The following is a 27941-nucleotide window of genomic DNA, read 5'->3' as shown; positions in this document are numbered from 1 at the left end:
ACAGCACAGAGTACCCCTCTACCGGAAAAAGAAGAGTATAAAACCAGGGACTTTCGGGAAACGGGTGCGAGCCGTCGGCGGAGTGAGACTCCCGGGCCGCCCAGCGCTGTTTTGCTTGCTGCCGCTTGCTAATAAATACTTCAGTCTTAATTGGCTCCGTCTCCTTGCATCAATTTGTGGGACTAACCCATAACAAACCTGAAATTAATTACAGCTTGTTGGGAGTGTCGAGATGCTCGGTGGGGGCTCGGGGGTGGGTGGGTGGGGGAGAAGCGGTGCCCTGACCCCCACCTCTTGCTTTTCCCCTCTCCTCCCCAAGACTGCACAGCGCAAGATGAGGGAAATGCTCCAGCAGGTGAAGCAGCAGGAGCAGAAACACGCTCCGGGAGCCCCGGCCTCGCAGCACAGCAAGGGAGGCTCCCGCCGTGCCGCCCAGCACCGCCCGATGAATGTAACCCCGCCGCCGGACATCCCCCCCCCTCCCAAACCCTCCTCCCCCACCCCCAGCAGGTCAGGGGAGCAAACCAAAGACCCCCCCAAACACACAGCCCCCCATTCCCCGCGGCGCTGCGAGGATGCACAGACGAGGGGTACGGGGAGGGCTCTCTCCATCCCACAGCCTCCCCCTTCCTCCTCCCTCGCCTCCCGACGCTCTCCCTTTAGTTGGACTAACGTGGGCAGGTTTGGGTACCTCAGCACCTCACGCTTGTGTCTCCCTTTTAGAGATTTTGTGTGCCTTGGTAACCTGAGAGTTGGAGATCCTTTTTTAATTAATTTTCTAATAAAAAAAGAACCGAGTTGGAAAAGCGATGGGGATAGGCAGCACTCTGGTCATTCTGTCCGGGGCGTTGTGGAGGAAGGCTGCCAGTCTTCCTCCCAGTGTACTTTTCCCCGTTGGCTCCAGACTGCTGCTGGGGCTGAGCTCTGAGCCGCCAGAGCGGTTCTCGGCAGACGGTCACTCGGCGCAGACAATGAGGCCCTGAATAGCCCTTCCTGTGCTCTTGATGGCTCCGGATGGCTCTGCTCCTCTGCTGCTTCTAAGGTGGGGCTGCCCCAGTGCCCTCACTCAGGAGCCTTTTGTCTGTGCAGGTCTCACTTGTGACAGGGGGTGGGGGTGTTGCCAAACTAACTGCTGTGTTGCGATGTGTGAGTGGGTGTTCCTGCCCGTGTCAGTGCCAGAGCTCTTCCGTAGGCTCCTTCTGCTAGCGGAGAGCCAGGGGCCGCTCCTTCAGGAGAGAGCTTGTTTAAAAAGAGGAAAAAAAAAAAAAAGGGGGGGGGGGGGGGGGGAAGTGGGAAAAGAAAAAAGAGGAAAAAGATAAAAAAAGGGGAAAAAAGTAAAAAAAGAGAAAAAGTAAAACGGGGGGGACGGGAAACAGAAAAAAGGGGGAAAAAGCAAAAAACAAAAAGGGAAAAAGAAAAAAGGGGAAAAAGAGAAAAAAGGGGGAAGAAGTGAAAAAAGAGAAAAATAAAAATGGGGGGGAAGGGAAAACAGAGAAAAATGGGGAAAAGGAAAAAAAAATCGGAAAAAAAAGGGGAAAAAGAGAAAAAAGGAGGGGGAAGCGAAAAACAAAAGGGAGAAAGAAGAAAAAGGGCAAAAGAAAAAAAACCCCACATATTAAAAAAGAAAGGTAGAAAGGAAAAAAACAAACAAACAAACCAAGGAAGGAAAGTGGGAACATCCCCCGGGCAGGAGGAGGGACAGGAGCCGGGGGAGGGGGCAGGTGGGGGGAGGTGGGGGGAGGTGGCGGTGCCAGCGCCGGCCCCGGGGGCTGCGACACCACGTTTTTGTCCTCTACTGCAAAGTGTTCTGTGAAAAACAACCAACCAAATCCCACCCAACGACAACATCAAAAACCAAAGAGAAATCTCTCCAGCTCACACGAGCCTGAGCTCGCTCTCCGCTGCTCTCTTTCCAGTGTCTCGGGGGGGTCATGGCCGAGCTGAGATTGGGGGTGGGGGTGGTGGGAGTTTGCCCCATGGCTGTGATGGGGGGAGAAGGGGTGGGTGAGGAGTGGAGGATGTGGTGTGGGGTTTTTTTTGGGGTGGTGGTGTTTTTTTGCCAGGTGTCGCTTTACCCAGTGGCTCGGGGAGGCGTTGGCATCAGGAAGCCTGTGCTAAAGCAGGGTGGGGGCCTCGCCGCAGTTGGTTAGCAGAGCCAAAGTCGTTATTAATGGTTATTAATGGTGCACTAATTACGCCCATCTAACGGGGAAGCTCAGATGCCCCCTAAGCACCCCCCCGGTGCTTCTCTAGCCAGGCGAGCGCTGGGCGTCCCCCCCGCAGGAGAGGAGAGCACCTCCGGGGTGGGTGGAAGGGCATCACCCAACGGGGAGAGGACCAAGATGGGGCTTGGGTGTCCCTTGGGGTGGCCGGGTGGCGGGGTAGGGCTGCTGGGGGCTGCCACGATGAGGGACACCCCCACACCTTTCTCCATGGCTCCCAGAGCTCTGCTCCCTCCCTCCCTCCCACCCATCCAGTGCCACCGGAAACGTGGTGTCCCCCCTCCCGGGGTGGGCAGGGGCTGTGCCACCCCATCTAACACCTCAACGCACCAAAGCACCTCACTGGGGGAGGGACTCTCTGCGCCTGGTAGCCCCGTGCTCCCCAGCACTGTAAGGATGGGGCTGAGCCCCCACCACGGCCACCCTGTGCAAACCAAAGACCCCCCACCCCCATTCCCCGCAGCGCTGTGAGGATGCACAGACGAGGGGTACGGGGAGGGCTCTCTCCATCCCACAGCCTCCCCCTTCCTCCTCCCTCGCCTCCCGACGCTCTCCCTTTAGTTGGACTAACACAGGCAGAGAGAGAGAGAAAGAGAGGTTGTATTATTCTTTTTTTTTTTTAATTTTTTATTTTTTATTTCCTAAAAGCCACCGGTTTTTCATCCCAGGCATGGCCAGAGGAGCTCACCCAGCGTTGAGGGGGGGAGGTTGGGCTGCGGCACACAGCGCAGCGGCTCATGAGTTTTTAGAATTAATGTAACGATAACAACACTAACGGCGACTTTTAAGTTTTGTAAGGATTTTATTTATTTATTTCATTTCAGAGGGGGTGGGGGCGGGAGGGGGATGTTTGTTTTTTAGCACAAGCCGGCTTTTCTAGAGGTTAAAGAAAGGCCGTGCTCGGCCGTAAACGCTTTGGGGAAAGATCCCGGTTGCAAGGAGAGAAGGTGGGAAAAGAGGGGCGGGGGGGAAAACAGATTTCCAAGAGGTTGTCAGCCCAGGGCTGGGGGAAAAAAAAAACAAAACACTAGCAAAATTATTATTTTTTTTTTAATTTCAAAAATAAAACACACACAACCCCCAACCCCAAATGACACACACACATCCACACACAAAAACTACCTCAGGTTTTCATACCTCAGCAGATTGCGCTTCTGTTTCCCTTTTACAGATTTTCTATGCCTTGTAAAACTGATAGCTGGAGCATTATTTTTGTTTATTTTCTTAATAAAAAAAAAATGAGTTGGAAAACACACTCTTACTGAGTGCGAGGTGGGAGAAGGAAAGCAATCCCATGGGTGCCAGAGCTCTTCCATAGTCTCCTTCCGCTGGCTGAGAGCCAGGGGCCGTTCCTTCGGAGAAAGCTTGAGAAATGTTTGAAAAGACAAAAAGAAAAAAAACAAAAGAAAAAAATGGGGGGAGAAAAAAAAAGAGGGGAAAGAAGAACAAAGAGAAAAAGGAGATAAAAGGGGGGGAAGAAAAAAGGGGGAAAAAAAAAAAAGGGAAAATGAAAAAAGGGGAGGGAAGAGAAAAAAAAAGGAAAAGGAAACAAAAACCCCAAATATAAAAAAAGAAAGGTACAAAGGAAAAAACAAAACTAACCAAGCAAGGAAAGTGGTGAAAGCCATCGGGCAGGAGGAGGGACGAGAGCCAGGGGGTGAGGTGGCGGTGCCAGCGCCAGCCCTGGGGGCTGCGACACCACACTGCAAAGTGTTCTGTGAAAAACAACCAACCAAATCCCACCCAACGACAACATCAAAAACCAAAGAGAAATCTCTCCAACTCACACAAGCCTGAGCTCGCTCTCCGTTGCTTTTGTTCCAGTGTCTCGGGGGGGTCACGGCCGAGCTGAGATTGGGGGGGTGGTGGTGGGAGTTTGCCCCATGGCTGTGATGGGGGGAGAAGGGGTGGGTGGGGAGTGGGGGATGTGGTGTGGGTTTTTTTTTGGGGTGGTGGTGGTGGGTTTTTTGCCAGGTGTCGCTTTACCCAGTGGCTCGGGGAGTGTGACGAAACGGGAAAAAGGGCTTCACTGAGAGGTTCAAATTAACAATTTCTTTGGACTTCGCTCACGGGTCCAATACGTCACTATTGCAAGTTCTGTGTGTGCGATGGCGATTACACTATTGCAATTTAAAAGAAATTAGCAGGATCCACTATTGCGAGCTACAAATGCCCCCGACAAGTAGCAACACAAACCACAAGGGCGCTAGATATTAATGCCTTAAAAGAGTGCACCAGTCACAAACTCAATCACATGGCATATACCGTACGGATGTTTCTTAGTCACTTACCCTCTCTCTCTCAGGTGAGGTCGCTCCATCCCTGGGAAGTTACCCTGTACAGCGTCCTGGATGGGGGGGACAGATCTCCTAGGGGCCAGCTGTATCCTTGGAGGATTCCCCATTTGTCTCCCCAGACCCTGCGGTTTATATTTCCTGACTCGGTGAGGGTGCAGGATTATGCCCGAGTGGATTACACTGTCTGGGATATTTCCCTCTGGTGGGGCAATAGCAAACTCTCTGTTGCCAATTTGTGATGTCCGGCGCTCAACCTCACGGGAATAGTGGTGGGATGGGACTCGGGGCATTTTGTTTGTTAAGGGCCATTTGGTTTTGGTTGTTCTGTGCCATCTTGAGATAAGCCCGGGCTGAGCTGTTCTGCAGCTGCCCCCAAGTTCTCTCTGCACAGCCAAGGCACGGCGGAGATGGAGCTGAGTGGGATGGCAGCTCCCTGCCTCTCACCTCTTGTGCTCTGAAACCGGCTTGGCTGGCTGCTCCCACACAGTGTGTTACTGGCTTGCCCAGCAGGTAAAGAACCCAGATTTGGGACGCTACTGGGGTGTCCGTTAGGGGTCCTGGGTGGCCCTTATGGGGTCCTGGGGGGTACTCTTGCAGGCCAGAGGGAGTCTGGGGCAGCCCTTCAAGGATCTGGGGGTCCCCTCTGGTGCCTCTGGGGAGGGTTTTGTGGCTGGAGAGGGCCCAGCTGGTTTCAAGAGGTGCTTCCTCCCTTTCTCCAGCCCACCCAGCTCCCCCGACACCACCCTCCCCCCCAGGTTGGTGGGTGCCAGCAGTGCCAGCCTGTCCCACTGGGTCGGGCACTGAGGGGGGCACAGCCCCAGCCGCGGGATGGGAGGAGGAACCACAGCACCAGGGATAGAGACCAACATTTTATTTCTTTAACATTTCCCATGGGGGGCACCCCAGGGTTGCGCGGCTGCACCGCAGCTGGTGCCAGGAGGGACTCCAATGTCCCCCCCACAGCTCACCTGGCTCCGCTCGTGATGCTTTTGATGGGGCTCAGCGCGGTCTCTTCTGTGCTACGGACCAAGCGGCTCCAGGTAGGCGACTGCTGCACCGCACTGTGCCACAGCGTGGGGTGGGGTGGGGGGCTGCGGCGCGGGGCTGGGAGCTGCTCCCATCTCACCCAGCTCCCGGGGTCCTGCAGAGGGACTGGAAGAAGCCAAAGCAAGGGTCGACAGACACGAGAGCCTGCCCAGAGGAGCAGAGCGGTGAGTGGCCCTGGCACCGAGCACCATGCAAACAGCCCACACCCCACGGCAGCCCTGAGCCGGGGCTGTGCCGGGGGCTGCCGGCCACTCACTCCGTCCCCTCCCTCAGCAGCTTCTTGACTAGCAGAGGAAGGATGGGAGCTCAAGTCGATGCAGGAGAAGCAGGGAGTGTGGGGGAGACCCCCAGATGCTGCCCCCGACCCTCAGCCCGTGCCCTGCCCTGCCTGTGCTGGGCAGCCCTGCCCACCTGCTGAGGAGGGGGTGCTGCCCGTGGGCCCCGACGGAGGAGACGGGGTGCAGCGGGCTCTCTTCTCTCTCCTCCTCTGCAGGGCAACTGAGGAGGCAGCGAGGAGGGAGCACCGGGCCCCACAGAACCCACTGGGCTCCCTGCCAACCATATACCATCTGAGCAGTGATGCCTCTCTCTACCCCCTGTCCCCCCCAAGCCCCCAGGTCCCCCTGCCCTCCTCTCCCGCCTATAGGTCCTATCAGTGGGGACAGCTCCTTCTGCTCCAGGCACGGCCGGGCTGACCTGCCGGGGGAAGGGGGGGGGGCTGAGAGCGGAGCCCAGAGCGGAGCCAAGCGCCCCGCCAGGCCGGCCCCGGGCACCCTGCGCTGCGGCCAGGGCTGCCGCCACCTGCGGGGAGCGAGCGGGGGGTGAGGGGGCGGCAGCGGGGGACGTGGCCTGAATCGGCTCTGTTTCCCCCGGGGACCCCCCACTCGGCTCCGCCCCCCCCAAACAGGCCCAGACCGCCCCCCGAGCCCCCCAGCCCGGTCCCGCCACCCCACAAACCCCCCGAACTGGCCCTGCACTCCTCCGCGCCGCCGCCGCCACCCCGCCCCGCCTTGCCCCGCCCGCCCGCCCGCCCGCTCGCTCGCTCGCTCCCGCCCTCCTCGGCTCCGGTCCCCCCGTCTCCCCCGGTACCGACCGTCGCAGCTCCCGCCCGCCGACGCACACCGGAAGTGCTCCCCCTCACGTCCGCCCACCCGCGCATGTGCCGAGGCGAAAACCCGGGCCACGCCCCCCTGCGTCGCCGCGGCAAACGCGAGCGAGGGGGCGGGGCCGCGCCGAGGACAACGAGCCCCGCACCACAGCTTCTCTCCGCGTCGGGCAATGTGAGGCCGAAACCATCCCAGCCCTCCCCAAAAAGAGCCGGGACCCCCCGAAACCATCCCAGCCCTCCCCAAAATGAGCCGGACATCCGCCTGCAGAGCTCCGCCAGCCCCCCCGACGGACATCACGGGGATGGGGGGAAAGAAAATAACCAGAAAGGTACTGAAAATAGCTTGGAGGTGGGCCTCTCAGATCCTTCTGAGAGGCAAAACCCGGCCTTTGTTCTCATTTTTGATCACGGGGTTTCGCAGTGCTTCGCGGGCAGTGGTTATCCAGGGGCATCAGCTATCCCGGGAAGCGTAAGTTCCCATCCCATGTGGCAAAAATCCACTCACATGAATAACTTAGACAAAACCAGCTCTCAGAAGGGCAAGAGGCGCGTTTGGTCACCTTTTTCTTGAAGCTTCGCGAAAACTGTATACTCAGATTGGCCCTGTCCTGCAGTTCTTTCCCAGAGTTTTGCCCCAAACCCACGCTTCCGGCCCCGGTCCCCAAGCCCTCCCTCAGGGCCCACCACCTTTCCCCAGCCCAGCCTGTCCTTAAAGCTTTTCTTTTCACACACAGCCCTTTCCACTCACCTCCCTCCGGGGCCTCCTCTCTCACAGGCACCTCACAGCCCTGCAAACCTCCCTCTCCCGAAAACCCATTCCCCCCTCACTCCCCCCTCACACAACACCTACTCCCCTCACACCCTCGCTCCCCCCCCCCATCTCTCGCCCCCCCTTTCCCCTCTCCTCCCATTCAAAATGGCGCCGCCCTTCCCTTCCCTTCCCCTCTCGCCTTTTCCTGCCACAGCCGCCGCCCCCCGCTCAGGTGACACCGCACACAGCCGCCATGAGGCGCGGCGGGGAGGGCCGGGGCTGTGAGAGGCGATGGCGGTGAGGGAACTCTTGGCTTTTCTCCTCTTCTTTTCATCTCCTCAGGCTTCGGGCAGCCCCGCGTGGGCGGCTGGAGATCCCCCCCTCCCCTTCCAGGAGTGGCCCCGGCCCTGGGGCGGCCCCCACCTCCCTCCTCCCCACAGGCTCTCAGGGAGAGCTCCCAAATCTGTTCCCCGGGCGGCCCCACAGCCTCTTGTGAGGCTGGAAGCAGCGGTTCCCTCGGGGAGAGTCTCCAAACCCGTTCCCGGGGTGTCCCCACAGCCTCCTGCGTGGCTGGGAATGGTGTTTCCCTCAGGGAGAGCCCCCAAATCCATCTCTGTCGTTGCCCTACAGCCTCCTGCATGGCTGGGAGCAGTGTTTCCCTCAGGGAGAGCCCCCAAATCCATCTCTGTCGTTGCCCTACAGCCTCCTGCATGGCTGGGAGCAGTGTTTCCCTCAGGGAGAGCCCCCAAATCTGTCCCCCGGGCGGCCCCACAGCCTCTTGTGTGTCCAGGAATGGGGTTTCCTTCAGGGAGAGTCTCCAAACCTATTCCCGGGGTGTCCCCACAGCCTCTTGCGTGGCCGGGAATGGGGTTTCCCTCAGGGAGAGCCCCCAAATCCATCCCCAGGGTGGTCCCGCAGCCTCCTGTGTGGCCAGGAATGGCGTTTCCCCTATGGATGGAGCCCTCTCCTTCCCCTGACTCCACTCCTGGGCAGCCTTTTCCTCCCTCCCACCTTCTCCCCACAGCCTCTTCCAGGGCTGGAAAAACACTCCTGCCCTTTCTCTTCCTGCGGGTTTTGAGAAGAAGAGCCCCCCGTCTGCCCAGCCCACCCGTGGGGTCTGGGCAGCTCCACGCCTTGTGTTTGAACCAGGAATTGGGATATTTCAGTTTTCTTCTGCAATCAGTCCTGGTTGTGAAAGGGCCAGTTGTAGTGGTTAGGCTTTGGTGGGTGAGTAACAGCAAATCTTATTTAAATTTTCCTTTTTTTTAGATTTTGTGTAGGGGGCTTGTTGTCCTCATGCCCTCGAGTTCTGCTCCAGGTCAAGCGAAGCCCCATGGAACTGGCCCTAAGGGCGGCGGTGGCCATGGACCAGCGCCCCTTTGGCGTCGAGAACGTGGTTTATTTTGAGGTGAATCTCCCTGTTTTTCTTGAAAAGCGGGGGTCTGGTTTGTAGCGAGGCTTAAAACCCCGGGTTGTGCCTAAACGTGGGTCTGGTTTCAACTTCAGGGGCTGCAACTCTGTCCAGCTCTGACTCACAGCCCTGGCAGCACCGTCAGCATGCCGGGCTCGGCGTTCTCTTGTATTTTGAAGGGTTTCTTACGGATCGGCAGCAGCCGGGGATATTTAGCAGCTGTGTATTGGTGGTGGAATCCATGTGGTGAAAAGATCTTTGGGGTAAAGAGGTGAGTAGGTGTTGTTTTCTTTTTTTTCACCTCAAGAATGTTTCTCGTTGCCTTGTACCTGTAAAAAGATGTTCAAATCGTTAAGGTGTTCAAATCGTTTCATAAAATTACCCCCTAGACAGGAATATGTTTTGTGGTTGGTTTGGGTTTTTTTTTATGAGAGTCCTTTCAGCCTGCTCTCCAGGTGGAAATGGGAAATGCAAAGGCATTACATTGATAGATTTGCTAAATCTGTTGCCAAGGTCTATATTAGTGGCTTTCCCTGAAGCGGGGAAAAGACGTCCTGTTTAATTGTTGTTTGCATTTGAAATTCTCTGTGAAATGGATTAAGCAGTGTGGGCTTCTTTTTGTGGGTCTGCCCTTGGAAGGAGAGCGCCTTTAGGAAAAGGCTTTTCTGGAGGGGACAGAGAATTTAATTGCTGATGGCTCTAAAAGCGCGCCCTGTTTGGGTGGCCTGAAAACAAAACCCGTGAAAATCCATGACTGAAAAATGAGACTTTCTCCTAATGATCGGGGCTGCTGTTTCTACCGATTGGCCCATGAATAACAGCTCGTTCCTTACTGGTGGCTGAGGACCCTTGAATTGTTTCCCAAAGCCTAAGGCAGCGGGAAGGGCTGGGGTTGTCAGATCACTGCAAATCAAATAAAAGCGAGCGGTTTGGAGTTGTCTCGTTCCCTCTTTCTTTTCCCAAGAAAGAGGGGTGGAAAATGGTAAAATGTTTTGCGGCAAAGTTCAAAATGGCAAAGGATGTACCGTGTGGGGGGTGGGACGTGGGTTTAGGTGTTGGTGGGGACCCCAGCAATAAACCGTAAGAGGTAGAGCAGCTTTGTGGGACTTTTGGGGCTTGTTTTTGTGTGGATATTCGCTCGTTGCAGACCACGTTCCGGAGCCCTCCAACAGAGGCATTAGAAAAAGAAGTCTTTTGATTAGTACTAATGCTTTGAATTTTCCAGTGTGGGAAAAGCCGCAAAAGTGTGTATTTCTGCCCAGCTGCGGAGAAATGGGTAATACTGAGCCCTACAATAGCTTGGTTGTTTTCCCCCTGTGTGATGACTGGTGTGGAGGGAGTTTGTACCAAAGAGTCAACTTCTGATTGTGGGCAGCCCCTGTTTTAGGAACTGTTGCACAGATTGCTTATCGATGCAACTGCTGCCGCGACTCCCGCACTCCCTGCTGAGTGATAATCCAAAACTGCAGAGCGAGCTGGGTGCCCGTGGAAGGGGAACTGCACTCTCAAGTGGAAATACTTGGGGTCTCGTTGCCTGTGGGAGGGAAAGGGACGTCAAGAGTCAACCTAAAGGAACTTCTCACCTTCAGAGATCGGGCTCTGGAGGTGACGGTTAATTGAGGGGAGTCGTGGAAGCGTGCTTTACTGAGCAACATGCTGCTGCTGGCCCGAGACTAAATGTCTCCAAAGTTTGGGGTTGGTTTAAGTGCTTTTTGGTTATTAGCTGGATGTCACTCTTACAAGCACCTCTTGCCCTGTCTGGAGGGGTTTGCTGCTGCCTCCTGCATTGGGCCGAGGGGACCGGCAGCCCTCAGGACAGGGACTTTCTCAGGCGTGGAGGTTAAACCTGGTGCGTGCTGCTTAAAAACTGCTCTGGGTGTTAGTGCAGTGGTCACGGTGAGAAATGTGGTGGCTTAGGGGAGCCTGAGATTCTCATTCCTCTTAAGTGCGGGGGATTTTGGGGAGCCTGGGTGGTACAATCCCCTTCCTGCTCCCAGATTCCTGTCGCTGACCCACCAGCGGGGTGTTAGCAGAGCTGATGCCCGCAGCGGCTGAGGGTTGGCATGATCCCGGCATCGCCGGAGCTCTGGAGCCGAGGAATGGGAGCGTGGCCCGTTTCCATCATGGCTTGTGAGGGAAATATTGCGGTTTGATATAGCCGGGGTGCGTAAACAGGGATTCCTCTTTGCACGTGTGCTTACAGGGTGCACGCAGGTGTGTTACTTGGAGTGTTTCTTACTGCCTGCGAAGCTTTCCGAGATTGGTTAATGAGCGTTGCTTTGCTGTGCAAGTGCAAAGTGTTATTTTCATGGAGAAACCAGCTCGGATGTTCCATTTAGGCATTCTGCCTTTAAAAAAAGAAAAATATTTTAAAGCTTTCCTTGCAGGCAGAATAACATCTGCTTTTGAGGATTGTTTCTTTCCCTGCAGGGTGGAAAAATCTACAGCCTCGCTAAGGCTGCAGAGGAAGAAAACTTGTCAGTTTCCTAGAGCAAACTGCAGTTTGGAGAGGGGGGGTGGTTTGCCAGAGCGCCTTTTAGCACCTGGTCGGGCACATTTCTTTTCCCTGGGGGCTGAGGTTTAACATCGCCTTTTCATGTGGCTGGGTTTTGGTTGTATGAATTAATGGGTGTTTCAATGGGAACCACAAGAGCTAATTTCTCAGTCGCCATCCCAAAAATTGTGCATTCTAAAAAATCAGAATGCGGATGCAAGAACAGAATTTGGACCAGATTCTCCGGCGCCAGGACAGTGCACTGATGCTCCAGGGTGCTTTCCCCGGCAGCGAAGGCATGGTCTGGCAGGAAGGCGGTGGTGGGGATGGCAAGGTACTGCCGGCTCAGCCGCCCCATGGCCGGGAAGCGATGCTCGTTCTTCTTCCACCAGCGCAGCAGCTGGTGCTGCGCTTGCAGAGGGGCTCCAGGATGTAGTTTTCCAGTTGCTGGTGGATCTCGGGTATGCTCTCCTCGGGTCCTACCCCAAAAGGATGTCATAGATGCTCTGAGATGGGGCGCTGGTGCATGGGTCCTTGCGAGCAGGCAGCTGGCTGCCGGCATCTGAGCCTGTGGCTTTGGAATCCGAGTTTGGCACCCCAGACTGGGTGGCAGATGGGGACTGGTGGTTGCAAACCCACAACAGCGTGGTTCTCACTGGCTGGTGCAGCTCGCTTCTCAGGCTGGGGCTGAGAAACTGCATCTCCTTGAAGCACGGGTCCAAAACAGAGGTGATAGCTGCTGGGCTTTCGAGCACTTTCTCGAATGCAGTTCCCTTCAGTTTGGAAGACGGCAGAACACGGAGAATGGCATTACATGCGATCTACTCCTTGGTGTGTTGATTGGACAGGGAATCAGTCAAAAGAGAATATAAGAAAAATTAATTTGCCTTCTACTTGGATGGCAGAAATCTACGAGAGGCAATAGAAGTCGGATGGTTGAACAAAATCTTGCATGGCTTTGAGTTTGCCCTGAGCTGACGGCTGCAAAGCCTATTGCGAAACCTATTCATTTTTGTGATCGTAGTGATTTTTGTTGGTGTTCTGTTTGGATGTCTTAAGAGTATCGTTATCAAGCAATTATCTCCCCCCAGCCCCGCCATGCCCGCCGGCAGCAATGGGCCGATGGGGTCCTCAGCTGTCAGGTGGGAGGCAGCGGCACCGGGGCAGGGAGGGGGATGCCCGGTACCCCCGGGCGGGCCGTGCCGCCGGTGTGGCTGGAGGATGCTCCATGGCTGCTCACTGCGGCATTTCCCATGGCAGGGAGGAAACACAGGGGGAGCAGGGGGTGGGGGCAAATGGGGGAGGCAAAGCATCTGCACGGGGGGGAGGGAGGGGGCTGTGAGGGCCATGGAAAGGGGAGTGAAGGGCATCTGCAAGGTTGGAGGGGGTAAGGAGGGTGGTAGGTGTCTAAAATGGGGTGCTGGGGGTGTGCAAGGAGGGGGGGCAGCAGGCCGCTGAAGGGGGGTGTAAGGCATCTGCAAGGCGGAGGGGTGGGGGCTCAAAGGGGGAGGTGAGGGGTACCCAAGGTGGGTGTGGGAGGGAGGCACCTGGGCGATGCCTGTTGTGGGTCTCCCCACCAGACCCCCCCTCCTTGTCCCCTCCTCCGCATCTCGATGTGACCCCCTGGTGATGCTGTGGCCCTTCAGAGCAGGGGGACAAAGGCCACTGTCCCCACAGAGCCCCATGCCACCCGGTCACCTCAGCTATTGTCCCACCGGGCGCTTGTGCGGATGCGCCTGGTGTTGGGGTGCAGGCAGGAGGTGGCTGGGTGGTCCCCCCATCTTTCTGCATTTCCTTAGCCTGGGGGAGGGCCTGTCCGCCCCCCCGCTGCACCCATGGGACCCGGCTGCAGGAGCTGCTCTCGGGGGCAAACGAGAGGTGGGGAATTAATTAATCTGGCCTGAAATTACAGCTCACGGCAAAGACTGAGAGGAATTTGCGTCTCCGCCAGCAAGGGATGACGGTCACGTCCTGGTGATGCTCAGCTGTGACCTGCGTGTGTCCCCCCCTCACAGCCCCACTTTGGGGCTCTGGAGATGTGTCCTCTCCCGGGTCCAGTCCCCGTCACAGCCCAAATCCTGGCTCAGGAGCCAGAGGGGTCCCCGCAGGGGACGGTGCTGACCCCCACGATAGCAAAGGAGGGAGCCACAGGACCGGTGGCTTCGTCTGGGTAGGATGGAGATGGAGAGGGGCAAGGAGGGGGGTCTCCTGCTCCGCCACCAGAGCAGCTCCCCCAGTTTGGCCCCTCATCCCCTTATAACACTGGGATCAGTGTTATTAATTACACTTTGCGCGAGATTAATTACATTAATCCTCCCTCCTGCTGCTGGTGGCCAGTCCAGCTTGCGTGTGATGGGACGAGGGGGCCGAGGTGGGAAGTTTGCGTGCTCGTGCGATGCTTTTGGCCTCCCCCGGCACCGGGAGGACTCAAAGCCGGACCTGAACCTCTGCTTTGTACTTTTCCTCATCCTCAATTACACCAACGCTTCCCCAGGGAAAGATTTTTCTTTCTAACTGGAGGAGTTGCACTGAGACAGGTAAACTGAGGCAGGACAGTCAAAAATCCCTCTCTCTCCTGCTGGGACAAAAAAACCGCTGCAGCAAAATAATAATTTGGAGAAGTTTTCTTGAGATGGAACAACACTCTCTGCTCCGAAACTCAAAAGTGAGCTCGCCATCCCCTTTCCCAGCCCAGTTTCGATGCTTTGATGTTTTCCAGGCACCTGGCAGCGGCGGCGAAGGACAAAGTACTCGGGGGCCAGAAAAAGCTCATTCCCAGATGGGAACGTTTGTTCCTTTTGCTCGTTAAATTGGCTGGCGAGTGGGAGATGTGAGCTTCCCCGAGCGTCGCTGCTGCGCGGCGGCAGGTGATGCCATTCGGTCGAAGCAGGAATTTGGGGGATAAAAAGCAGATTTCCGGTATTTTGCTCTTCTCTAAAGAGAAGGGTTTCCTGGAGGCCCTTTCAAAGCCGCAGTTGCGACTCGAGTGTGAGATGTGGTTGGTTTTTTATTTCTTTGAGCGCGGTGATCCCAGTGATGCTTCCCCAGCCCCGGGGGCAAGGGGAGAAGAGAACTCCTGTAGTTCTCCTTCAGCTTTTAAGGCACAGATGCTCTTTGTGCAGCGCTGGCAGTGGTATTTCAGCCAAGGAGGGCATTAGCTGTCAGCCCTTGGCTTTTTTTTTTTGAGGGGAAAAATGCAGTTTTGTGTGGAAAGCGGGCTTGCAGCAAGAGAAGCCTGAGCCTGGTTGGGCTGAAGACGAAGCTTCACCCTTGTAGGTTCTGAGGGCCTTTGGAGGTAGGTGGTGGCCATGTCCTGTGGCCAAGTGCCATCTAGTGAGTCCTGCAGGTATCATGTTTGGAGAATGAAACTGGCTGTGCTCAAAAGTGTGGGGTTGGGTCTCCCCACCCCAGCCCACCCCCAGTTTGGAAATCCCTATTTTAATTTTTCGAAAGGAACCACAAGAATGAAGCAGGAGGTTTGGTTTTGGTTTGAAACACTCAACTGTCTCCCCTTTTAGTAACTGGAGCGGACAGGAAGGTGTGAACTGAAATAGTTTGGTGGGGTGTTTTTCTGTTTGCCCCTAAAATCTGAGTGCGCACCTCCCTTCTAGCAGAGTTTTGGGGTGAAGTGGGTCAGTGAAGGGGCTCCAGGTTACCAGCTTGGTCCCTTGGGCTGGGTGGGTGGGAGATTTGGGCAGCTGGGCTCAGCCGCAGCGTGGTTGCACACAGGTTTTCTTGCTTTGGGGTGGAAGCAGATGTGTAAGTACCTCCAGGTAGAGCTCTGCTGCTTCTCAAAGTGAGGGACTGTTGCAATAAGAGGGGACGGGCTCTCAGGTTTGGTCTCTTTTTCTTTCTGTTGGAGGATGGACAGTGGGGTGGATTGAGAAGCTGACAGATAGAGCTCAGAGGGTTGTGGTTAGTGGTGCAGTCTAGTTGGAGGTCAGTAACAAGTGGTGTCCCTCAGGGGTCAGTACTGGGTCCAGTCCTGTTCAATATATTCATCGATGATCTGGATGAAGGGATAGAGTGTACCATCGGCAAGTTTGCTGATGACACTAAACTGGGAGGAGTGGCTGACAGGCCAGAAGGCTGTGCTGCTTTACAGCGTGACCTGGACAGGCTGGAGAGTTGGGCAGGGAGGAACCTAATGAAATTCAACAAGGGTGAATGTAGGGTACTGCATCTGGGGAGGAATAACCCCACGCATCAGTACAGGTTGGGGGCTGACTCTCTCCTGGAGAGCAGCTCTGTGGAAAGGGACCTGGGAGTCCTGGTGGACAACAGGATGACCATGAGCCAGCAATGTGCCCTGGCGGCCAAGAGGGCCAATGGCATCCTGGGGTGCATCAAAAAGAGTGTGGCCAGCAGGTGGAGGGAGGTCATCCTCCCCCTCTACTCTGCCCTGGTGAGGCCGCATCTGGAGTACTGCGTCCAGTTCTGGGCTCCCCAGTTCAAGAAAGACAGGGATCTGCTGGAGAGGGTCCAGCAAAGGGCTACGAAGATGATTAGGGGATTAGAACATCTTTCATATGAGGAAAGGCTGAGGAACTTGGGTCTCTTTAGTGTAGAGAAAAGAAGACTGAGGGGGGATCTTATTAATGCTTTCAAATACTTAAAGGGAGGATGCCAGAGGGATGGGAGGAGTCTTTTTTCAGTGGTGCCCATTGATAGGACGAGGGGTAATGGGCACAAGCTTGAACATAGGAAGTTCCATCTTAACATGAGGAGGAACTTCTTCACTTTGAGGGTAGTGGAGCACTGGAACAGGCTGCCCAGAGAGGTTGTGGAGTCTCCCACTCTGGAGATGTTCAAAACCCGCCTGGACGCTGTCCTGTGCAACCTGTTGTAGGTGACCCTGCTCTGGCAGGGGGGTTGGACTAGATGATCTCCAGAGGTCCCTTCCAACCCTGACTATTCTGTGATTCTGTGTTTTTTTTGTATGCCTCAGTTTCTCCTGGGGCTAAAATGGGAGAAGGAGACTTCTTTTTAGCAATGGAAGTTACTCTGTGCTTGCGATTGTCCTTCCTCAGCCAAGAAAACAACGTGGTCTTCCACGAAAATGGTTTAATTTTTTTTCCTTCCTCCAGGCTCTTTGGAGGTTTGATCTGGGATGTGAAGCGAAAAGCCCCCTGGTTCTGGAGTGACTTTCGGGATGGTCTGAGCCTGCAGTGTCTGGCGTCCTTCCTCTTCCTCTACTGTGCCTGCATGTCCCCCGTCATCAATCACCTTTGGGGGACTGCTGGGGGAGGCGACCAACGGCCACATAGTGAGCACCTCTCTCTGTTGGGTGGCACGAGGGAGGACAACACTCATGCAAAAGTCCTTGCTGCAGTGAATTTGCACTTGTGGTTTTCCCTCTAATGATTTAATTACTCGCTGCTGCCTCTCTTCCCTGGACAGAGGGCCATGGAGTCGCTGCTGGGCGCATCCATGACCGGCGTGGTGTATTTCCTCTTTGCTGGCCAACCTCTCGCCATCCTCGGCAGCACCAGCCCCGTCCTCGTGTTCGAGAAGATCCTCTACAAATTCTGCAAGTAAGGCTGGCTGCTGCGGCCAGGTGCTGCGAGCGCCTTCAGAAGAAGGCAGGGATGGAGAAAAGATGTTTTTCTTAGTGGTAGTTGGTAGATTTAAGTTGTCTTCTGTGTCACAGACATCACGCGCTGCTGCTTTAGTATGTGACGGTGCAGGAGCCCTCGGTCTCTGAAGGATGGATGGGTGGTTGAGGGTTTTTAGAGTTAAAGTGAAAGAGCAGGAGGAGGAGAAACCACAAGGATATGGATGCCCGAGCTGGGCTGCACAGGGAAGATGAGACAAATGACTCTGGTTTGGGAATGAGGGAAGATTTGCTTTCCTCTCAGTACAAACTCGGGCACTTTTTTGCATGTTTTTTGCTGGAAGTGGAAATATATTTTACCCACATATCCAAACAGTTCTCTGGTCAAATGTTTTGATGATTTTTGAAAAAGCAGGAGCTTTTCAGGCAAAATGGATATTTTCCATGACAGTCTTTTTGTTGTGGCAACTGTGATGGGAGATTAACCTCTCTTATTGCAATTAAATTTATTATGAAGCCCCAACTTGCTGGCAGCAGGTAACTGGGTGCAAACCCAGCCGGTTTGGCTGTTAGGGCATCGGGGTGATGTGGGAGAACACCACCTTCCACAACAGGGACCTGACCTCAATTAGCCTCCGAGGCATTAACACAAGGTAATTGTTAAAGAATGATAAATAATTGGCCTCTCCTCCTGCGGGCCCACACCCTGCGCCGCAGCCCTGAGGCTGTCTGTCGTAGGACGTGGAAACTGCATTTACCATCCGCAGCCTTGACACGCTCCTGAATTGCTGCCGACTTTCCCCAAAGGAAGGCACGGCTCGGAGCCTCTTGCTGCCCTTTCCACCCTGCATTTTCTTTTGCTTTCCCAGGGAGTACGCACTCTTCTACCTCTCTCTACGGCGTGCATTGGGCTGTGGACCGCCTTCTTCTGCACGGTGCTGGTGGCCACTGACGCTAGCTCTTTGGTGTGCTACATCACCCGCTTCACCGAAGAAGCCTTCGCCTCCCTCATCTGCATCATCTTCATCTATGAGGCTCTGGAGAAGCTGAGTCACCTGCGAGAGGCCTACCCTGTGCACACGCACAGCAAGCTGGACTTCCTCACCATCTCCTAGTGGGTTTCTTCCTCCTAAAGTGCCGCTGCCCCTTGGCAGGAGCTCAGGGCTGCACCTCCATCGCCTTCCCCTCACCTCTGTCTTGGCTCCTCTCCTCCCAGCTGTAAGTGTGAGGCACCGACCCATCCCAGCAACGAAACCCTGCAGTTCTGGGAGAGCAACAAGATCAATGTGTCTGGCATCACCTGGGAGAACCTCACGGTGACTGTAAGTGCCCCGAGTCACTGCTTCCTCGTGCCGCGGCCGTGGCGTCCAGGGGCACTGGCCTGGTGCAAAGCTCAGAGCCCTTCAGGTGATGATGGGCTTCCAACTGTGACAGTGCTGCTCTGAAAAGTCGTTATTTCAGTCTAAGGTGTGGGTTTAACCCCCTTGGGCCTGGGAAGGAGAGTCCACCTCATCCCTGACATGGTGGGCAATAACTGTTATCCTCAGGACAGCGGTTCTGTCTGGGAGCAAGGTTCAGTGGGTGCTTTGGTTATTGGAGAAGTTGGAGGACTTCAGTTCATGCTTGAAGGCCATAATTAGCTTCCTTAATTGGTTCCTAGTAACTCCAGGCCTTGCTTTCTTACTCAGCGCTGTCTGAAGGTACGTGCATAAACTTGCATGTCTGAGCAGCTCCTTGGGCCATTGTTGCTGGAAGCAGAGCTCAGGCACAGGGTGGGACGCTCTTATAGACATCTTCACCCCCCTTGGCTGTGTCCTGTGAGCCCGCCCCCTGTGAGCCCGCCCCTGGGAAGGGACAATTTGTCTCTTCTCCTTTCCTGTCACTGTTGTCTTAGCCCTCCTTCCCCGTTCCCTCTTTCACTCTCCCCAAGACTTTCCAGTGTTTCCTTCCCCTCTGGTGTCTTCTTCAGCCACGGTTACCTGCCGTTCAAGCGGAGGATGTGCCATAGGTCTGTGGTACGGTGTCCCATCACATCTCCTGTCTCTGCTGTCGTGGAGAGTTTCATGGACCTGCCTGTGGACACGATGGCCCCTACACACCTGAAGTCCTCTTCAGGCTGAGAGATCTGGGGCTGTTCAGTCTGGAGAAAAAATGGCTCAGGGAGACCTTATTAAGGTGTCTCAATGCCTGATGGGAGGGAATGAAGGCAAGGGAGCCAACTGTACCTCAGGAGTTCCCAGTGAGTAGACTCGGAAGGTTGTCAAACTCTGGAACCACTGGAACACTGCAACCGCCCAAAGAGGTTGTTAACTCTCCACCAATGGAGATCTTCCAAACCCTCAGGAGTTCCCAGTGAGCTTTGAATTTTGAGGGTGAACAAACACTGGAACAGGTGTCTCAGAGAGGTGGTGGAGTCTCTAATAATGGAGTTATTCAAAACCCACCGAGAGAAGGTCCTGAGCAACCTGCTGTAGCTGACCCTGCCTCAGCTGGGGCTTGGACTACACGGTCTCCAGAGGTGCCTTCCAACCTCACCCATTCTGTGAGTGTAGAGGACAAAAGTAAGACAGAAAGAAATGAGAACAGATCCCCTTGGCCATAAACACCTTGGTCTCCTGTGGAGAGGACCTGTGATGAAGAGAGGAAACTTATAATGAGGAAGGAGTAGCAGAGATGGAGTGTTATGCACTGACTGTAATCCTCCATTTCCCATCCCTCGTGTGCCTCTCCAGGCGGGAGTGAGAAGAAGAAATGCAAATGCAAATGAAGGAGTAATTTGAGCCTAGGGGAAAAAAAAAAAAGTGGGGTGGGGGAATGGTCTAAAATATTTAGTCATAGTTTCTGACTATCCAAGTCTACTTGACTTGGCAATGGACTGATAATTTGTAAGTGATTTCCCTGTCTTTGTTTTGACCCATGATCATCTTTCCCCTCGTATCATCTTGAGGACGGGGAGCGAGTGAGCAGCTTGGTTGTTGTCTGGCTGCTGGTCAAGGTTAACCCACCTTTCATAAACCCGCTTTCATTCACAACCAGACTGGAGAGCACTTTGTAACGTGTGTGGTGGGGATGGGAGAAGCAGATACTGGGCTGATTGTTCTTGAATTCTGAGAGAACTAGACAAGGTAATCTGCTGACCTCTTCGGTCTCTAGCTTGCAGGCTGTAATTCTTACTTACACGAGGAGATGAATAAAAGTGTGCAGTTTCTGTTAGGTGTGACTGTGCACTGCTGTGGAAAAACTGCTTCCACAGACTAACAGCATGACTGCAGTTTTTGGAGATGTCTGCCTGCACAGCTAATTTTCCTGAACATTTCCTTTGTCTTTGGGCTTTTCACCATAGCCTAAGATAACATTTGGAGCTTGAGAGTTGGTTTTGGAGATGGTCTGCAACCTTAGCTTTGAGTGTCCGTGTTTATGCTACTTTATGTGCCTTTTAGATGGCTTTATCTGTTGCATGATCTTGGAGTTGAGCAGCACTTTTTCCCTCTTTGAGCAGTTATTTCAACACGCTCAGTTTTTGAAAGATGAGTTTTAGTGAACACCAGGTTTTTTACAGTGCTGTTTAAGCTGTTGCTGGAATTAGCGCTCAGCATGAGCAACTTGTAATTGGAGTCAGACAGAAAAATTGAAACACTGGGGCCTTTTGTCTTTAAGATGGCTGTGACTGGTGGTGGTGGCTGCGTTTCATTTGTTGCTCCAAGAGCAATGGCTATGTGGCTGGTCAGAGTCTAGCTTAGACCTCAGTCATTACAGTATTATGTCAACTCTTGCTTTAAGAAACAGTTCATAGCTGTTTCAAGAGATGCCGGTGTGAACAGGGTTAAATTTGACAGGGTGGACATGTTATGTATTGCATTTACATCTCCGAACTGGAGTGCGGGGAGCTTGAGGTGTGCAGACAACTTCAGGGATTAGCAAAATGGTTGATTGCAGTATGGAGGCTATGTGATGTGTACACAGACATTGCTACAGGTTCACTCACTGTAAACCTGGTGAAACTGTTTGTTTTCATCTGCTGGCTTTCACTGGCATGGACAAATGTAAAAGGTGGAAGATAAACAGAATATAAAAAATACCCACTGATAAGTCAGACGCTGCTGTGGGATAATTGAGTGTTTTGGTGGTTTGTTGAGCACCTCAGTTTTTGGAAGGACACCTGCATTCTCTCTGCTCTCTTTTTTTTTCTTCCAGATTTTGATGTGTCCAGAACATGAAACGGAGAGGGTAAACATGTACTGTGAAACCTGCAGAAGGCCTGTTTGTCGTCTATGTAAACTGGGTGGATGTCATGCAAACCACAGAGTAACAACCATAAGCACTGCCTACAAAACCTTTAAGGTAAAAGTAAATATTGTTGGACCTGGCCTTAAGAAGGGGGAAGAGCACTGAGCCTCGGGTTTAAGGGCAAACTTCCCCTGGCAGGATGCCAGGACGTGTGTTTGGAGGACACTGAACGAGTCATGAGGCATGCTGCTGTGCAACATCTGTTAATGTATATATTAGTGTGACATAGTGTGCGGCTAAGAAACTAAACTATATTTTCTATGAGGCTTCAAACAGAACCCCTTAAAAGCGCTTCCACCTTATGTTAGCCAACTGTGCATCAGTACTGACCAATGCAGAAGGTTTAAGAAGTTAATGGTTTACAATCTGGCTTTTTTAAGGCAAGTGTCCTTGTGGCTTGGGTTAGCTTATACTTCAGAAGCACTCCTGAAGAATCTGCATCGGCAGTTATCTGCTGGGACGCTGTATGTTTTTGAAGTTGCAGAGCTGTTGATTCCCTAAGCACCATACAACAGGGCAGCCTTGCAAACACTGCTTTGTTATTAAAGAATGATTGCTGCTGCCTCCTCTTCTTCCTTTGCTTCCTCTCTTGCTCACAGGAGAGAAAAAAAAAAAAAAAGCCCATCCCAGCCTGCCTTCTGCTCTTTGGCCTCCTCGCCTGTTTGCAAGGCTTTTCCTGTACAGCTGTTAACTCTTGCAACTAAGGAAGTGCAGAGACACTCCTAAGTTCGAGTTTCCAACCACTCATTTTTCTAGCAAACCTTACTACAGATGAGTTAATAACCTATGAGGCTTTTCTATTAGTTCTGGTAATGCCTTGAAGACTCGTGTTCCTAGCCTAAGAGAGAAGGTGACTGCTGTGGCTGGGGAAGGATGAGCCAGCTGAGGCTGTCACCTCTTCTCCTCAGAGGCTGTGCCACCAGTCCTGCACATGGCAGTGGCCTGATGTCCCGGGCCAGTCATGGCGGGTCACTGAGCAGTTCTCCACAGGGTTGCTGCTCATAACTGATGGCAGGCTCTTGTCCTCGTAACTACAGAAACTGAGTGCTGGCTGGGTGGCCCACCTGTGCTTGTTGTCAGTTTGGGTGGGATGCCCTTGTTCTGCCTGCCAGTTTGCTGTTTTATTTTAACAGGAGAAGCTTTCAAAAGATATCGAGTACCTCATCAGTAAGGAGAGCCAGGTGAAAGCTCGCATCACGCAGCTGGATCTGCTGCTGAAAGAAACAGAGGTGAGAGTGGCTTGTGGGTTGTCTGGGGATGGACCTTGCAAGGACACAGCAGGGACTCCAAATGGAACAGTGAAGTGTTCCAGATCCTTTGGGTTTTTTTTTTGTTAGCCAGCAAAACCATTTCTGAACAGTTTGTGTTGGTTCTGAGTCACAGACGGTAAGACCTAATCCTGACAGTGTGGGAAATTTGGGCAACCTACAGAGGGAAGTTAAGTTTTGGGTGCTGCTGTGAATTTAATTGACATAAAGCTTATTTGATACCTTACCCAAAGAGAGGTGGGTTAGACTTACAGCTCTTGCATATGAGTGGTGCTGCACAATTTATGCTGTCTGTTTACCTTGAGGATGTTGCAGTGAAGTCAGAATTAAGGGCAAAATCTCCCTGCAGAAGAGTCAGAGCTGGGAGCTCACATAGGAGCTGAAAAACGCAATGGCAAAAATTGGCAGGAGCTCCTGGCCCTGCCTGTATCTTGCTGCAGATGGCCTTTGTGCTTCATAGTTCCTTTTATCCAGGGCACTCATCAGAGGTGGCACTACAGGGCATAGGGGAGAAACTGGGCTGGACTCCCAGTTCAGGGTGACTGGGGAAGGTGGAAGAGCACCTAGGTCTTGGGCATGAAGACTTCAGACGCTGACTTGCTTTTACAGTGCTTTTCCATGAACTATTTAGACAAACGCTGTGCGTAACTCAATACATAATCGGAGGAATAATTTCCTGCTCTTTCCTCTCTGTGTTAACGTAGGAGACGCTTACTAGCTTGGGTGCAGTGCTGATTGCATTTTCAGTGTTGAAGAGCATAACAAAGCTCATTAGTCTTGTCAGTCAAACAGATGACTAGTTTGCTCTGATCTCTTGAACAACCCTAAGTACGTTTCTGTACACAGCCACAGTGCTGTGGGATCCGTCTAAAATGTCTTTTGTTCCCTCCTAGTGCAACAGTGAAAGAGCTAAAGAAGAAGCATCTCAGAGTTTTGAGAAATTATCTCATGTCCTGGAAGAGAAGAAATCCGCAGCTCTTAGGGCAATTGAAGCTTCTAAGAATTTAAGGCTGGAAAAATTGCAAACACAAGCAGAAGAATCTCAAGGGCTCCTGGAAAATAATGGCCTTGTAGGACTTGCTCAAGAACTGCTTAAAGAAACCGATCCATCTTGTTTTGTTCAAACAGCAAAACAACTTCATGTCAGGTATCTTATTAATTATCTTCCGTTTGAGGTACAGGTACTGTTCCAGGGATGTCTGGTCAGTCATATTCTTTGGACACCTGCTAGGAAAGTACTGAATGCAAGTACTTTGTGTTGCAGAGCCTCAGAGGCGGTCCCGGTACCATTCAGTAGAAATTCCTATATTACAGTGTGCGTTAAAAAACAGCCCAGAGGAGGGGCTCTGTCCTGCGCCAACGCCTAGCCTTCTTCAGTAGGACTGCAGTGGAAGGGTAACCCATTCAGCTCACTGATACAGTCCTTTGCTCAGAGATTGCATCGGGTATTTGCAAGTTAATCTAACAGGTCTCTTCTGGCTTTAAACTCTTTGATCTGAATAGTTGTGCTCCATTAGCGCTTCACACCTATTTTGTTCTTTGAATGTAATGCCCCAAATTGTTAAAATGCTCTGCCAACCAAAAGATTCCCTGTTAGTTATCTTTACACTGATGTACAAAAGGCCTTTAAATTTTGCATTTTAATTCTGTCTAGAGAGACAAGTTTCTGGGACACGTGAGTAAGTACCTGAAAAGAGAACTTTTTTTAAAGCAAAACCTAGCGGTTTTGCTTTAAGGAATGCACCCATGTGAATTCCTTTTTCCCTCTTCTGCCATCCCTCTGCTTCTGTGCTTTCAGAATCCAAAAAGCTACTGAATCTCTGAAGAGCTTCAAGCCAGCAGCTGAAACTACTTTCGAGGACTTTGTGATGGACATAGCCAAGCAAGAAGAGATCCTTGGTGACTTGTCCTTCCATTCCAATGGTAAATTATGAGAGCATCATGTCTTTCTTGAGTTATAGCTTTAAGGGCTTCTCTGGAAAGAGGCAAAACTTGTGCAGGGCTGCAGTTGCAGAACTCAATCTTGTGACTTGCATTGTCCCTTCTGCCTCTGTGATTCTCAAGGCATTACCTGGCAGCAATGCTAGCTTCAGCTTTGATAAAGAAGCTAAGATGCCATGGCATTCAGAACCAGTTTACATTGGCTTCCAAAATATTGTAGTTAAGTAATACTAGGTCTTCCTAGCAGCTTTTTGTCGTGATTGCATGACAGAAAAGAATAGGTTTTTATATGGTTTTTTAGTTGCCAGCAAAAATAAATAATACAACTTTCAAAGTAAAACCAGAAAGGATTTAAGTGCATGAACAGACCCGTCCTCATCTGCACTCTTTGACTGAGTCAGATTTCCCCCCCCCACTGTCCCCCCAGTGCTGTAGCCACTCAACAAAGGGCTTCTGTGTTTAATTCTAAAACAACATGTATCTACATTTGAGGTTTTTTTTCTCCTGAATCTCTGTCATTCCAGGTCTAGAAATACCAGAAATCAATGAAGAGCAGAGCAAAATGTACAACAAAGCTCTGATCAGTTGGGAATGCCCTGGGAAGACAGACTCAGCTGATATCTATGCTCTTGAGTATCATAAGCTTAATAGAGAAGAGGAGAGTACAACGTGGCAGGAGATCGAAGTTTGCAGCAAGAGCAAAGTAATATCTGATCTCGATGACGACAGCAGCTATGCCTTCAGAGTTCGAGGATATAAACGATCCATCTCTAGCCCTTGGAGCCGAGAAGTTATCTTGCGTACGCCTCCAGCCCCAGGTATTGGGTTTTCTTATGTCCACGAGCTGCTGGTGGTGTTAAGAGCTGTAGGTGGTTTCCAGTAGCTCCCAGACTTCTACTACACTGTTACCGGTTGTATAAATGTTTAAAAGCACTGTTAACAAACAGGTTAAGTAGGTAGCATACTGAGACTGTGTTAGCTTGCGTAATGTTCCTGGTAGCCTTTAAAAGCGAGGAATTCTAGTGCCAGCATGACTTAAAATATAGTTTATAAGCACAGAAATACTTAACTAAGAGAAAATTTTTTGGGATGCTGTTTTTCAGTTCTCAGTTTTCTTTTTGATGACAAATGCGGGTACAACAGTGAACATCTCCTGCTGAACCCAGGAAGAACCTCTGTGGAAAGTAGGGCTGGATTTCCTCTACTGCTGGGGTCTGAGCGCATGCAGGTCGGATGCTACACAACCCTGGATTACATCATTGGCGACACTGGGATTGCCAAAGGGAAGCACTTCTGGGCTTTTCACGTGGAAGCCTATTCCTACCTGGTGAAAGCGGGAGTTGTTTCTAGCAACAAGATACAGAAGTTGTTCCATAATACCCATGATGTGACCAGCCCAAGGTAAATTGCAGACTCTTGCTTAATACATGTTTTGTATAAGGAGATGGCTTTTTAAAAAATAAATTAAGAGCGAGCCTGGTCTCAATTAGTATACAAGATGAACCTAAGCAGTGGGAAGTGGCTTGAAGGATATAGTGTAAGCAGGTTGTCCTGTTCATCCTCTACTATTAGTAGGAAGATGTTCTAATTGTCCAGAGTCCTATTTTCTTTCTTTCTGGGAAAGAAATCGGGTTTCTACAGATATCAAGATATGTCAGTTAAAGCAAGAAGGTTAAAAAGAAAAAAAAGCATCATTTGCAAGATTGAAGCAATGCTTAGTTGTCAATAGTAAGATTCTGCCTTAATTCCCTTAGCATACTAGGTTTGGCAGCCACTCAGAGGTACAATGTTCACTGTGCATATCTGTGTGTCTTTGCTGTAGCTTGCGTCATGGTGGATTCCAAGTCACTGGCTCATCCCAGGCTATAGATTTGCATATGACACTGGAGTGCTACTGAGCACAAGCCAAAGTGCAGTGGACAAACCAGCAAAAAGATTTCCAGCTCTCAATTACAGTTGTAGTAAGCCTGGATGTGTCTAGGAACTGCAGGCTGGGAGGCTATCTCCCAGGGGCTCTTAACTTTTTCATGAATCTAACAAAAGTGTTGGCCTTCTGCTGTATAACATACTGAAATTGTAAAAACGCCAGTGTCTCAAGCTTCTGAAAGTCAGATGGAGACTTTTTGAAAAATGAGAAATTAGATCCTGATTTTCTCATTTCTCCCGGTCCCTGCCAGGAGGGAGTGAAGCTCAGCCCCGCTCCCTCCTTTTACAGGGAGGAAAACAAAATGGAAAAAAGAAAACCAAATTGTCCTATATTAGAAGTGTATAATTCCATTTTAAGGGTAGGGCAGCAATAGGGCTGGTACCACAGCCCCCCAGCCCCACAGCCACTGTGGGTCACCGGCGTAATAATGTACCTCTCCGGTAATTAAAGTTTCTTTTGGGAAGGGGGGAGAGATGGGGACTCTCCTGCGCCGGGACCTTTCCCCTCCAGGGAGGCAGAGCCGGAGCAGCGAGCACGGTCCTGCCCGGAGGGCAGCGTGGAGGGGACGCGCACGGGCATCCCGGAGGAACAGCAGCAAGGAAACCCCGGCACTGCACCTTTCCCTTCCTCCGAGCCTTTTTCTTTTCCTCTTTTTAAGGGCTCAACCAGTTTCTTCCCCCTCTGACCGTCACCATGGGGCACTGGCACCAGCAGCTTTGCAAAACCCCATCCTGTAAAAGCCGCCTGATTTTGGCCCTGTTTGGGGATGCGCTGCTTCCATCCTTACAGAGCAAACTGATAGATTTGGTTTTCTCCCCCGTCCCCATTTAGCAAGAAGCACCAACGTGCCGTTGTCGGTTTGGGTCGGTTTGCTGCAGAAAAAGGCTCCCGCAGGGGATGGGATAAGCCGATGGCAGGAGGGTCCCTGCACCCATCCCACCGCTGCTGGTGGAGGGCGGCAAGGGGACCTTTTCTTCGGGGTTGTCCTCTCCTCCCGGGCTCTGCAGCCCCACGCCGCAGCCCAACGACCCCCCCGAGATGGGAAGAGAGCATGAGAACCATCTCTGCTCAACAGCTCAAGAGGAAAAAACAAAATAAACGAAAGAGATAAAATAATACAATAGGATGAGATACAATAACGCAGCAGCACCCACCCCACTCGTGGCACTACTTTTATTCTCGGCCACTGCAGTGATTGGGGGGTTTGACAGGATGGACCTTCCAAGGTCCCCTCCCACCCAAACCAGTCTTTGGGTCCATGACTGGAAGTGTCTGAGGTCAGGTTGGATGGGGCTGCAACCAACCCCGTCTACTGGATCCCAAACCACCCAGAAATCCAATCCAAACTGTTCTTTGGGTCCGGTTGGAGGTGTTCAAGGTCAGGTTGGATGGGGCTGGGACCAACCTGGTCTACTGGAAGGTGTCCCAGCCGATGATGGGGAGGTTGGACTGGATGGACCTTCAAAGGTCCCCTTCAACACAAACCGTTCTGTGGGTCTATGACTGGAAGTGTCCAACGTAAGGCTGGATGAGACTGGGACCAACCTTCTCTACTGGTTCCCAAACCTTCCAGCCCAAAAATCCAACTCAACCAACCCAAACCTTCTATGAGTCTGATTGGAGGGGTTCAAGGT

General features: G+C 52.4%; 2 protein-coding genes across 2 annotated transcripts in view; one reads left to right on the top strand and one right to left on the bottom strand.

The window, feature by feature from the left end:
- The window catches only part of LOC309684810 (E3 ubiquitin-protein ligase TRIM36-like), a gene marked incomplete at both ends in the record, with an annotated part of 124746 nt that overhangs the window by 2487 nt on the left and 94318 nt on the right, over nt 1–27941 (bottom strand). The gene's annotated exons all lie outside the window — the stretch shown is intronic.
- Nucleotides 9145–25785, top strand: LOC309684798 (E3 ubiquitin-protein ligase TRIM36-like; the record flags this gene model as incomplete). The annotated part of the gene is made up of 7 exons (XM_082500656.1): nt 9145–9153; nt 21079–21225; nt 22305–22400; nt 23333–23586; nt 24238–24362; nt 24905–25198; nt 25484–25785. The coding sequence occupies 7 exons, from the start codon at nt 9145–9147 to the stop codon at nt 25783–25785; spliced, it is 1227 nt and encodes a 408-aa protein (XP_082356782.1).

The sequence above is a fragment of the Vanellus vanellus genome, assembly GCF_965231255.1.
Source record: "Vanellus vanellus genome assembly, contig: HAP1_SCAFFOLD_44, whole genome shotgun sequence".
Classification (NCBI taxonomy): domain Eukaryota; kingdom Metazoa; phylum Chordata; class Aves; order Charadriiformes; family Charadriidae; genus Vanellus; species Vanellus vanellus.
This window is presented reverse-complemented; position numbering and strand designations above follow the sequence as displayed.